Below are 13,247 nucleotides of genomic sequence, written 5' to 3' on the forward strand. Positions count from 1 at the left end.
TTGATGAGTTCGAGTGTCCTTCTTTTCTCTGGAGAGTAGTAAAATCATCATTCATTCTTCAGCTTCTTTGAATGAGCTGCTACAAGTTTTTTCTCATAACCTTCACTCAAGTGATTTTTGATGAGTCTTACAACAGTGATTTAAGTGTCATCGACAGAATCCTGGAAACACTGGTGTCCAATCAAAATAATTTCTTTCTTCAGTAAGAGCAGCAGCTGATTTCACAGTACGACCTACCGGTAGTTGCATATAAACTGATTTTTCTTCCATATTTCAGTCATTCAGTTGGTTTGGGCTGCCGATGAAAGTAGGTCAAACTGAACTTGACATGGCCTTCTTTTTATCACTTCATTCATTCTCCTGAATGCATCATCATATTTTAAATCCTTCAAGAGCCATCAGTGATGTCTGTGAGAAATTGTGGAGCATGTATAATTTAAAGCCCATTTTTGACAATGCATCTCAGAGACACATTTCACCGGTCCTTGCCTTAGTTTGAGCCACCTTCATCTTCCTCCTGATGGAGTATCATTCAAGAGGCATCCAGTGTTTGTGTGGTGAAAGGAGACAAACATAGTCATAAATTGTGACATGTTATGAGTGATTAGCTAAGGTCAGAGTGTGTCAGGCTGTGGCTGGCTAGAGTGAGCTGGTGAAGCATTTGTTTTGTCTTTTTTTAGATGTTAAAAACACCAGTGTAAATGTGAGTTTCTACTAAAACTGTAAACACTTTAAGACTTTTTCTAAGATTCATTTCAGCTACTAGGGTTTCAACTTAAAATTCACATTTTAACCTGCAGTGTTTATCTGAAAGTGCAAACTGCAAACTTTGCAGAACCGCCCTTGAAGTCAATGGGTTGGTCCTCAGATTTTGGGTGGAGTATCCCTTTATATTAAATGACGTGTCTGTCCGCAATGCCACGCTGAGTCTGTTGTAATGCTGTCAGACCAACATCTCTGAAATTAAAGTAATGACTGTTATTATAACTGATGGGAAATGATGGCAAACACAAAAAAGGGACACAACTTTTTTTTTTAAAAAAAGTGAAATAATCCGTTAACAAATTTACTGTGAGTCCTTGTGTTAAGTTATGATGCAGAACATGTGCCACTGAGTTGTCGCAGTGCTGATGGCAATCTCTTCACTCCACCCCCCCCAAGCAGCCTGCTGCCTTCCTCTCCCGTCAGACAGTACATCATTAGCTGTCTGCTGAACACCTGGAGGCAAAGCCATGAGACGTAATTATTGAGGGCATAGCCACGTCTGCACGCAACCATCATTAACCCATCGTACCTCATTCAGAACAGAGAAAGGGCCTTGTTATTGTAACAGGAGAACCAGGGAGAGTGGCACCATAGATTGTCGATTGGCCTCTTGACACATCAAAATATGATACAACAAATGTCTCCAAGCCTTAAGCTAATAAAGCCTGGAATTTTCTGTTGCTTTTTCATCAGCCACTGAACCTGGAGGCTTGCCACGACCAGGTATGTAAGGATGTGTTTATCCCCTACACTTAACTGTAAAGATGCAGGAATCCATGAGAGCCCACACACACACACACACACACACACACACAACCAGCAATGACTTGTTTGCTTCCAAAGCCACTAAAAACACTCATAAAAGCGTGCAGAGTGGAGTGGGTGTACTTGTTTGTGCATGAGGGCCTAATGTAGGCTCTGCATGTGTGTGAGTGTATGTGTATTTCACAGAATTATAAATAATGAATAATAAGCATATGCGTTGTGCCTGCAGATTTGATTGCATACCTTCTTGCTTTCACACTTACCTGAGAGTCTGCGTGGGCGACCGTTTCAGGTAAAATGATAAAAGCAGGATTCTTCCTTCCTCACCTCAATTCTTTTTTGCACTCATCCTCGACGAGCCAGAGCAGCTTGTACGCGTCATAAATGGGAATGCCTGCATGTCAGACTGCCAAGAGTGATTACTGATAAGTGAGAGAATTGTTTTATATTTTTTATCTTTTGGACGAATGTGCAGAGGAACATATTTCATAGTTTCTTGCTTAAATAGCTGAAGTTTCACCTCACATCCAGATTTACTTCTGTACTACTGTGTTTGTGAAGCACCAAAATACCATAATAGTGTTCGCAGTTATTGGAGTGAATGTTTTTCAGGATCCATTAGGCTTTCAGAGTCTCCTGGGAGGTTGTGTAGTAAAATATCTAGCAGTTTTATCTTTTCTAAATGCCTAAAATTACAGCTTGTTCACTGTCACTATTAGACAATAGACATAAAATCCCAGTATCATGTTAGAGCTTTTAAAAACACACATCCAGGGGAGGCTAATGGAGCCGAGGCTAACTTAAATAGGGGATGAGGCTTTAGCACTCTGCTCCTTGGGGACACTTTGAGGCATTTTTGCACATTCTAGATGAGGAAATGGATTAAGCCTATTTGCCATCTTGCTTAATCTCTTTCATCACAAACATGGGTTGTGGAATATGAGTCATTCAGCACACGCTCAAACTCTTATCAGTACGTCAATCTGGCAGCAGTAACGTATAATAATCGATTGTTCCAGCTGTAACACTGATTTCTCCTTATTTTTGTTTAATTGCTGATTTCAGTAGTTTTCCTCCTTGTGCTGTGCATCTCCCTAAGATGACTGTTCAATCAAGGAAGATGCCATCTACTTCCATTACTGGAGGCCAATATATATGTATTTATTGTACTACTACTGTGTCTTGAAGTGTCCCTTAAGGACTCATGGAAAGTTCTTTTTTTCTTTTTACATTCATAAAACCAGTTTCCAGCTGCACACATACAGCTTTCCCTCTCAGCCTCTCACTGTTGTCAGGATCTAGCAACACATGTGAATCACAATGTGATGACAGTTTCTGGGCTGTTTGCATGTTGTCTGCTGTCAGACACGTCTAATGAAACCATACCACCCTGCAACAAATTAGCATTGCGCTGGAGTGTTAATGAATGATATGCAAGGATACAAGAAATGAGCTTCAAGATTTAAATTCATTGAAGATAGAAGAGCTAGAAACAACACAAAAACCTATAGCCTGTAAGTGGGAACTTTCTTGCTGCATTGACAGTGTGAGGATGCTGCTTGTGTCCATGGCACTAAAGAGAGAAGTATAAAATAAGTCAAGACAAAATAAGTGGGTCCAGTATGTGCAAGCAGAACTACAGTACAGAAGTCTGTATAACGTAAGGTTGCATGCTATCTGCTGAACTTTATCTCTCGCTCCTGCCAGACAGTCATAATGAATTTATCAATTAGCCCCGGCTGCGTGTGCCCTTGGGGCTGCAGTCCCAGCCCTCACCTCCTCTGCACTGAACCTCAATCAGTCATCCTGTCAGAGGAGCAGGGAGCGCAGACACGCCTGAAAAAAGCCTTTTAAAAACTCTGTGAAGAAAAACCTTCAAAATCAGCGCATTTCCTTTCATGTGGAATTTAATGCTTTACAAATTCTGAATTAAACTGGATTTTTAGTTGCAGATAAAATATGTGGCTTGTATAAAACTTAAGACGAGGTAGATAAAAACTGTTGAATCTGTATGTAGAGTTTACAGTATTGTATATTTTCAGCCTAAAAAAGGCATTTTCATGCATTGCATGCTGGTGATGTGTCTCCCTCCAGAGGAAAGCAGAGATATTACGGAAGAGCAACCATGCATAAAGGAAAATAAACTTTATTCGTATTTTTTGGTCACAAACTTACAGCAAATTACAACAAAATACACTTCTATACATCTTTATATAGATAATAATCCATGTTAAAATCCATATAAATATATATTATTATAAAAGTAAATACAGTGCAATGACAGATCAATACAATTAGTCTGTTAACAGACAACAAAAATCTTTACTTTTTGTGATATCTTTACAAACTGGTTTTCTTACAGTGTTCAATGAGCAGTACAGGTGTCTTTGGGCAACACAGTGAACATTCAAACCAAAACTCAGAGGAAACCGTTATAGATATGTATCACTGCACACAGGTCTTGTTTGCTTGGGAGGGGAGCAGGTTGTGGTTTAACCACTGGAAACTGACAGGCAGCTGGTGGTGGTGCTCAGCCTGTATTTTCTGGGTGCCTTGCGAGGCTTGCTTGGGGTTGATGGCGGGGAAGCCACACTCAGATTCCTGATCTTGTTAAAACTGTTCCTCAGACTGTCCCTCCTGTTCTCTGAGGTGCTGCTGGTCTCCTTTGATGTGAAAGTGTCTGGGTGGCAGAGGCCGGCCTTCAGGCAGCAACAACACAGGAGCTCAGCAATGGCCTTCCTCATTTCACTGCTGCCCAGGGCATAGATGACGGGATTCAGGCCAGAGTTTAGGACGGCAAGAGAGATGCAAAAGTCAGCACTGAATAGCAGGGCACACTGACGGGAGGCACAGAAGAAATCCACCAGTAACAGCAGGAACAGTGGCCCCCAGCAGATCATGAAGACCCCAACAATGGTGATCACAGTTTTAAGCAGAGCCAAGGAGCGCTTACGGCTACGCTGGGGGCCAAGCTGAGCACTTTTGTGTACGTGGCAATAGATGGCACCATAGAGCACGCCGATTGCCAGGAGGATGAGGAAGAAGATGATGACAGAGAAAAAGATGTACGTTTTGGAGTAGAGAGGAAGGAGAGTGGAGCATTCATCCAGGCTGCACACACAGTTCCAGCCAAACAAGGGTAGGAAGCCAATCACCAGCGCCAGCACCCAGCAAAGTACCACCAGGCCATAGATCCGATAGTAGGTCTTTCTGGCTGACTTCTGTGGCAGTGGCTTCATCATGGTGGTGTAACGCTCCACAGCAATCAGCAGCAAACTGAATATGGAGGCAGCCAGGGCTACAAACAGCATGCCCTCCCTGAAGAGCCAGATTTCAGGGCTGAGGCGGAATGTCTGGCTGCCAGACAAACAGATGTTGACCAGGTAGGCAGCACCAGTGAGGAGGTCACTGAGTGTGATGTTGGCAATGCAGACATATACCCAGCGCCGGCTGTGGCGGATGCGGGAGATGACAGCCACCAGTACCAGGAGATTCTCCAGGATGATGAACACGCTGAAGAAGAGGAAGACAGCAGTGGAGACACTGATGTGGCTCTGGCTGTTGGAGATGGTTCTGTTCTGCAGGCGGCCGGTGTGGTTGTAATGCCGCAGGATGACAGGGCTGATCCCGGTGCTAGCATTTGTCACAGTGGTGTTGCTGGGATAGCTGGGCACGTGGTACAAGTGGGGGCAGGAGGAGGGCAGCGCGAGGGAGGAGAAGACGTTCATGGTGACAGCAGAGCTGGTCAGACTCAAGGGTCACAGGGTGGAGAAGAGACTGAACTGGAGCTTTATGGCAATTAGTGTGAAACTCCTGTGATCACACAGGCTATCAGCACGCTCTAACCTTTGGAGCTCAACACACACCTGAGGGGAAAAAAGAGACCAACTTCAGCATGAAAATCTGTTTCCTCTTAGAGCTGTGTACTACTTCATTATAAAATGCAAGTCAGTTTAAAAGGCATCATTTAAATGCCTCGTGCACCGCAATCTCCACCTAGTTGTGGTTAACACAGGATGAGTGAGCAGCGAGGGCATTTAAATCAACACATGGGGGGGAAATGCACCTTTTGTTTTTATCAAGAATGCAAAAAAAAGTTAAAGCAGCATTTTGATTTACTGAATTATTGCACAAAATGTATTTCATCATTTGTTTCAAATAATTTGTTTAAGTAAATTCCTTAATTTATAGCCACAAAATAAGTAAGAATCATTTTTTTCCCTTATCTGCTGCCCGTTTTGGAAATTTATATGAGAAAGAAATCCCTTTACTGGTGGTGTTGTATCACAAGAGTTAGGTGGAGTTTATTTTAAAATGCAAATTTTTTTTACACTTTAATTCTAGTTTTATCTATTTTGTAATGTCCATAAATGTTCCAGAAAAGAATCATCACAGATAATTATCTGTAATTATGATTATTAAAGTAGAAATGCAGTGGAGAGTACTTACCCTGCACGCTGGTGATGATGCTGAAATTGTGACAGTGCAGCTGCTGCTGACTACACATCACATAGTTGCAGCACACTTTTGATGGGGAAGTAAGCCAAGGGGTGTAAGGTAGTCACACCCAAAAACAACACACACACACACACACACACACACACACCATCACTTTGGTCCCATTAGCTGGTGAACATTTTTTTTTCTATTTAAAATATTGTTCTAATGCTTCATTTATTTAGAAATAGCCCCTTTGTTACAGATTGTCTTAGTTTCCCAGGACTCCACACAGATGTGACTACTACCTAGTATTGCTCAAGCTTCCCTATAATAACTTATGCGGGAAAAGCTCTTTCAAAACCACACTAAGCCAGTTGTAAATGGTTTGTAAAAAAAAAAACAACCAAACATGACTCAATATTTTTAAGGATATGTGGTAAGATTTTCACTTGCACTTACAAGACTGTGGCACAGAGCCAAAGCAATATCACACATTTTTATCTCAATATTTCTCAGACAGTGCAAGAGAAAAACAGGAACTCCCCAATCAGATGGAAAGGTGCCCCTCCCTGCAATACAGAGTTTCATATATCTCATCACACAGCTGTGGCTGTTGCTTTGGGTGTTCAGGCCACACTAACACTATGCTGTTATTGTCACCATGACACACTTTACTTCAGTAAACCCACAACCATACGGTGGTGGGCCCTTTAACACATGTCATAAGACACGCAGGGGCCCTGAGGCAGTAACCAACTAACTGACCAACATGTGAAGCATCATGCGAGCACCAGAGAGTTAAGAATACTCTTTTCAAATGTGAGCAAAACCAGAGCTCGTGGCTGAACACATTTGCACTCCAGGGCAAAGATTTCAAAGAGCTATGATTACATATCTTGATGTTTGAGCAAACTAGGCTGTAATTTTACAACTATACTACTACAATTACCATGTATCAAATACTGGAATATGTAAAGTGAAACCTATTCCTGAGTATAACCAAACCAATGTGTTTGTAATTGGCTATCATGTGTTATTTTTCCATTTGAAAAGAATTCTCTAGTCTGCACTCATCATCTTTAAACAGCAGAAGCAATGCATAGCTAACATACTGTAACTGCGAGACACTTGACCTACATTGTGTCTAACTGTAATGAGGCATAACATTGCTGTGCCTCCCCCGTGGAACTTAAATATCTGATTCTTAACACCACTTCTCCTTTCTTATATGTGAGATGTAAAACAAAGGACATGCTTCAACAAACAGTTAAACTGTTGGCGTGGGGGGAAGATGTTTCTCTGTCTGAATCAAATTATGGGACTTTTCTGGAAGATGAAATGTGGAAAAGAAAAATCATTGTATACAACAAGACGGCAGCAGTCGGAGGTGTTAAAAACACCCACAACTGTTGAAAACGCCCTTACTCTGAAAATATAACTTCAAAGACTGCTGTCAGCATGGAGTGTGTATTTTAAACCACAGATGTGCGAGCTTGTGACGTATGTCACTGATAAGAAATAGGCTTGTACTGAAGTTAAACAAAACTGGAAGACTGAAAACAATCCAAAGTCAGTCCAGAGATATTTGTTTGCACGGTGACATCCACCAAAATATTTGATTATTCTGACTCAAATGCAGAGCTCTGCATCTGAGTCAGACAGGTTGTGGGTCTGCTGTAGGGCTCACCCATGTTTTAAACAAACTCTGCAGCACCGAGTTTGTGCATGTAAGTAAACCCTCATAACAGGTAGACTAACACTGAAATGGTCTTTGCCGTTTTTGCCACCCCTGCTCTCAATATTAGCCTGAGTTAAACCTGTCAAATGAATGATTAAACCAGTATAATGCAAATAATTTCCAATATAAACAAACTTCTTAAGACATGCAAAGAGATCTTGATGTGGAAAATCTGAAAGGTTCCCAAAGCTTTCTGTTTTATGCCATATAGTTCAGATTGTTGACGATTGTTTGGTGATCTTGAAGGTTGCTAAAAAAACAGCCTAAATTAACCAAAATAAAAGAATGTCAAGACATAGCTAAGGGGAATCTGTATTGTGCTGCAGAGGTCAACATGCTAGCACGAGCAAAGTTATGGCTTTAGTCAGAGGTTTTCAGAAAACCTTGACTGGTGTTTCTGGGACTCTCCCAGTAAAGTAAATGAACACTTTCATCACAGCCCTCCTGCTTGATATTTCCTCTTTTTGTACTTCAGTGTTTGCTGTCCCGTACCTCCCCAATGCATTAAGACAGCCACATTCTGTTTTTACAGCATGCAGAGGTTCCCACAGTCAACAGAATTTGGGATGAATCAGAGCTGGCATTATGAAGTTACATGGGTTTATGTGTACCATCTTATTCATTTCTAGTGTGTGCTACAGCATCTGCTACTTAAACCACATTTGCATTTATTATCCAATAATTCATTTTACATATATGTTAGACAATATTTAAAAAAACACTGTAGTACTCTTTGGTACCAACACTGAGCGTGCATTCCCACTACTAATGGAACAGTGAGTGAATCTAGCATTTAGAGTGCAATCAGGCCAACATGAGAGGAGGAAGAAGAAGTGCCTAGAGAGGCTTTTTTCTGTACTGCCTGCAATTCTAACCTCTTGCCAATCATGTTGACAGACAACAGTGGCTGAAGCTCTTAGTAAGCGACCATTGGAAAGCAGGAGAGCTTTGTTTTCATCCCATGTCTTCGAATCACCTCATCTTTTTTGCATACCACTTCACATTTTCACCTGTGTTGACCTCGAGGGCTGGAGGCTTAATCTACAGAGCAAGCCACAGTCCAACAGATCATCATGCCGGCTGGCTGTTGAATAATTTGTATTGCATTTATTCTAATCAAAGAATAGATTATCACCCCTGGTTAATTGACAAAGGAATAAAAGGATACCGGTACTCTGATTTCAGGTGCAGTTTGTTGGATTGGTGCTCCTAAAAGGTGGCATATAGACCCAAAGAGCCTGAGTTTAATATTACAATGACATCACCTGTCAAGGTTTATGAAACAAATCACTTCAAACAGAACTTAAACAGAACAGGACTTAAAGAGTCAGAATGAATATGGCTGATGTGGCATGTTGGTGTGGAGGAGGCAACATCTGGTGGCCACAGAGCAGCATTACAGTCATTTTATCCCGTGAATATGTTCGTTTTCATTTGAATAAGACTTGAACTATGAATGTCAGCCTTGTGGCAACATGAGTTTGACTGAATTGGAATCACATCTTTGTATGTTTTTTTCTTAAAGACATTTAAAATATAGATAGTATTTCATTTATGCATCAATACAATAGAAATCTGTTTCAAAATATTTTCAATGTGGACCACAAAGGGACCAAAAGATGGTAAACGAGCTGAATCAGTATTCACAGGGCACATTTTTCAGAATCAGAATCAGAATCAGAATCATGTTTATTGCCATGTAAGTGAAGGGGGTTCACATTACTAGGAATTTGCCTTAGTGATTGGTGCATACAAAGAACATATAACAACATATAACAATTAACATGCAATAATTTTTATTTCCATCTTAATTTCTATCTATCTATCTATCTATCTATCTATCTATCTATCTATCTATCTATCTATCTATCTATCTATCTATCTATCTATCTATCTATCTATCTATCTATCTAAATGTCACCCTGAAATCACACATAAAATAATCACTCTCCTAAAAATCATATTTTGTCCCTTCAGGTGTAACTACCATGTGTATTCTATAGTAAAAGTAAAAGGCACACAAGCTAGCCCCACATTTAATAACTGGAGCTAGGTAATTAGCTCACAATCCAACACTGCTGGTTGTAGAATGCGGATAATAAACATTACAAAAACAAACTGTAGTTTGTGTGTACTGTATTAACATATTTATATTCACCTGAGCCAGTGGATTAAACGTACCGGCGCGCTGCACGGGCAGCCACACGCAGCGGCTCCCTGCGGCGCCGCCGCTGTGGCCCTGCAGGGGGCGCTGCTCTCTAACAGTCGTCTCACAGCAACAGGGCGCTTCATTGTGGAGAATCTGGCTCGTGCCTTTTTCCCCTGAACTTTTTTCAGCGCTCAGACTGCTGCTGCTGTTATTAAGGCCGAGGAAGGAAGTAGCGACAGGCTAGCTGGTTAGCCGGTCTGAAACCACACAGACTGTCAGGAAAGAGTGGACTTTTGAGCCCATTTCATCCTAGGAACGGCTCGTTCTTATTTCATATAAGCGTTTAAATAAGCAGCGTGTTTTTTTTCCCTCGGTTCGTTTAATTCCACCCCCCCCCTCACGACCGGTTTTCAAACTGATTCAACTCTGAGCTTTGTCTGTCTGGGACTCCACCGTGTTAGCCTGCTTGATACAAGTCCGTCTTGTTTCCATCAAAGGAAGAAGAAGAAACAACTGGAAACCATCGACGTGGTTATAGTTCATTTTTATTTTCCACCAGTTGGTCGAATCGAGGGGAATACAGATGAGGATTACACCAGGACAATGAGACAAACAGCCTGGAAAGGTACGTTAAATACGGGTTGTCTGAACATTGTGTTTTTTTTTAAAGCTTCTAAAGTTTGTAAATGTGTCGAAATGTTTTGCTTTGCTGTTGTTAAAACAGAAGCTACCAGGCACCACATCGCTGCGGCTGTTATAGGAAGTTATTAAGTAGCTCGTTTTAATTTTAGCCCATGTTGACCGTTCTGTGTAGAGGGCCACATTTGTTAAGACGGCAGGAAGCTTACTGTACTGGTTATAGGTGATAATACCATGTTTAGTCAGTGTCACACAGTAGTATACTGCATATGAGGATAACACTGCAATGAGGTGAGAATGTATGCTGACTTGTTGCAGTGCATGCCCCCAGGTCCATGTCAGGGGGACTGTTGTTTTGTTTCAACGCTCCATTTGACTTTAGAAAAAAAAAAGATTTCTTTGGTTTATCTTTGGTGCAGACTTTGACAGAATTGTTGCCAGAATTGTCTAGCAGCTTCTCCAAATTGCTGGTTTATCATAACTGTTATTATGCACCCTGCTTGGGGCTGCAATTTCTGGCTATGTGCAGCCACGATTGCCAGTGATATGTGAAGCAGTAAAATACAGCTGGTAAAATGATGAAGTGCAGACCTCCATAGAACAGTGAGTGTTCACCAGCTGCTGCCTTTTATTTAGAAATTAAGTTTACATATTTGAATTCCCGTCTGCCTAACCAAAAGTTTCTAACTTTAACTGTCTGGCTGAGTAATATCAGCAGTGACTTCAACCACCTACTTTTCCCACTCCTTGTTTGCATTGTCAGTCATGACTTCACTTCGTCTATTTAGGGGGAGACATTTAGTACTTGCCAGCATGAGATCAAATATATATACATACAGATTAATCAGACTGATCATTTTGTATGCTTTACTTTCATAAGTTTACCCATTTGGGCAAATCTTCCACACAAGCTGCAGTACCAGGCTCGGGCTCCTTAACTACCATCTGTGTGATGGAAAAAAGTAATCATACATGGCAACGTTAAAATGACACACACACAGGCACTTCACTTTCCCTGCCTGTTTTTCCTCCTACTGCTACTTTTCTGAGTTACTCTGCAGAATAGTGGCCTAAGCACTAGTAATTTGATCATGCTGCAGTTATGTATTTACACGTCTGTCACATTGGCAGTGCCATGGTTCTGTTAGCCACATGTTGTTATCCAGACCTTATAAGCAATGACTTGAAATAAACTGCCAAACCAAGAACTGGAAAATTATGAATATCACCTACTGGATGGTTTAGGGTTGTACAACAAATGTACAGTCTCTTGCTAGTGACCCTAAATACTAGAAAAGAGTGGGAGAGGATGATCGATGATCTTTTTTGCTATTTAACAAACAACATCCAAGACCATATATCACCATTGGAAGGTATAAAGTGGGGTTCTACACGGAGCAATAACTAGAAGCCAATGGTAAGACATTTAAACTTGAAAATGTGTTGCTGAGATTGTTTTGTGGCAGCTTAGTTTTCATTTTATTTTTACTTTACTTTTACTTCAGTGTATTTATGTTTATATTTTTTAGCAGTCAGTCAGCAAGTCAGCAGCAATAATGAAAAACTGACCACATTCTCAAGTTGTAATGAGTAAAGCTTTGAATGCCATGTGGGGCTGTTGTGGGTGTGTCCTGCACCTGTATGCCTGGCTGTGTGGGGCCCATAGACTGGTAGACTGGTGAGGGCTGTCAACAACACAGTCCCAACCAAGCCTCAGTGTATTCAGTACAATCAATGTCCCCATCTGTCGTTTTAAAAAGTTGAATTAGCATAGCTCTAACAGAAAGCTTCAAATCTCTTTTTATTAAAATGCTTCTTGTGTAAGTATTTCAGTTGTGGTGCCAATTAGAAATATATAAAGGATTGGATGAAATTAAATGCCAAACACATAATGCTTTCTAAACTCTTTTAAATGAGATAGAATTGATAGTCAAGAGTTTATTTTTCTGTTATATACAAACACACATCACAAACATCGCAACTTTCACATTGTGTCTCATTACAGCTTATTTCTTTCCATCTATGTTGAAGTGCATCTAAACACTCTGGCAGTCCAGAGGATGGCTCTCTGCCATCTTCTGAAAGAAAAGGGCCATATGGCCCCATACTAATGGATTGTACTCTGCAAACCCCTCTGCAGATCTGACTGGCTGAGGATAAGAGGGGGGAGGGGAACAACCACCAATTACATCTCTAGTTCAACCTCGAGTTTTAATTGTCTACACATCCTGGTGTGAGACTACAGACTAAAATAATTGCCTCAATCATTGTTGTGCTAATTTTTCTCACAAAAGATCCGAGGAGACACAGCTTTCATAATCATCTTTACTAGCTCATGTGTAATACTAAACTAAATATTGTTTTTCTCACAGCTAAGTTCTGTGTTTTTACATATCCGCAGAGCTACTGGTTGTTTCTGTAAAGCCTGTGTCTTGAATATTGTAGCATACCAAGTTTAATAAAAGTGATCTGTAGCTATTTTTACTCATTAACCCAAACCACATTTGAGTTGTTTTTTTTCCCTAATGCAACACTTATCAAAGAAGCTGCTCTGCCCTTACACGACAACAAATAGGCGAATTATGGTAATGAAGCTGTTGGCCTATATGCTACATGTGTTGTGGTCATGTACATTTATTTTTGGCTCATGACCTAGGTGTGGGGGCTGATTTTACTTTGCCGAGAGAAAAAAAAATAACTTTGCAGCGGGTCTGTCAGCAACTCGGTCCTCTGTATCTTATCGGAATTGTT

General features: G+C 40.9%; 2 protein-coding genes across 11 annotated transcripts in view; one reads left to right on the forward strand and one right to left on the reverse strand.

Annotated features, from left to right (window-relative positions):
* Positions 1-3,660: 3,660 nt before the first annotated feature.
* On the reverse strand, positions 3,661-6,047 carry s1pr4 (sphingosine-1-phosphate receptor 4). The gene is made up of 2 exons (XM_028403954.1): positions 5,980-6,047; positions 3,661-5,396 (listed from the first exon to the last, which is right to left on the reverse strand). The coding sequence occupies exon 2, from the start codon at positions 5,256-5,258 to the stop codon at positions 4,023-4,025; it is 1,236 nt and encodes a 411-aa protein (XP_028259755.1). The 5' UTR covers positions 5,259-5,396; positions 5,980-6,047; the 3' UTR covers positions 3,661-4,022.
* A 3,995-nt stretch (positions 6,048-10,042) lies between these two features.
* The window catches only part of myo9b (myosin IXB), a 45,148-nt gene continuing 41,943 nt past the window's right edge, over positions 10,043-13,247 (forward strand). For all 10 annotated transcript variants that reach the window (XR_003670461.1, XM_028402892.1, XM_028402894.1 and 7 more), the window contains exon 1: positions 10,043-10,482. The gene's annotated coding sequence lies outside the window, so the exon portion shown is untranslated. The remainder of the gene's footprint in view (positions 10,483-13,247) is intronic.

The sequence above is a fragment of the Parambassis ranga genome, chromosome 4, assembly GCF_900634625.1.
Source record: "Parambassis ranga chromosome 4, fParRan2.1, whole genome shotgun sequence".
In the NCBI taxonomy this organism is placed as follows: Eukaryota; Metazoa; Chordata; class Actinopteri; family Ambassidae; genus Parambassis; species Parambassis ranga.

Bases quoted from the DNA above. Each gene is read 5' to 3' on its own strand.
- s1pr4 (XM_028403954.1), bottom strand. From the start codon at position 5,258: ATGAACGTCTTCTCCTCCCTCGCGCTGCCCTCCTCCTGCCCCCACTTG.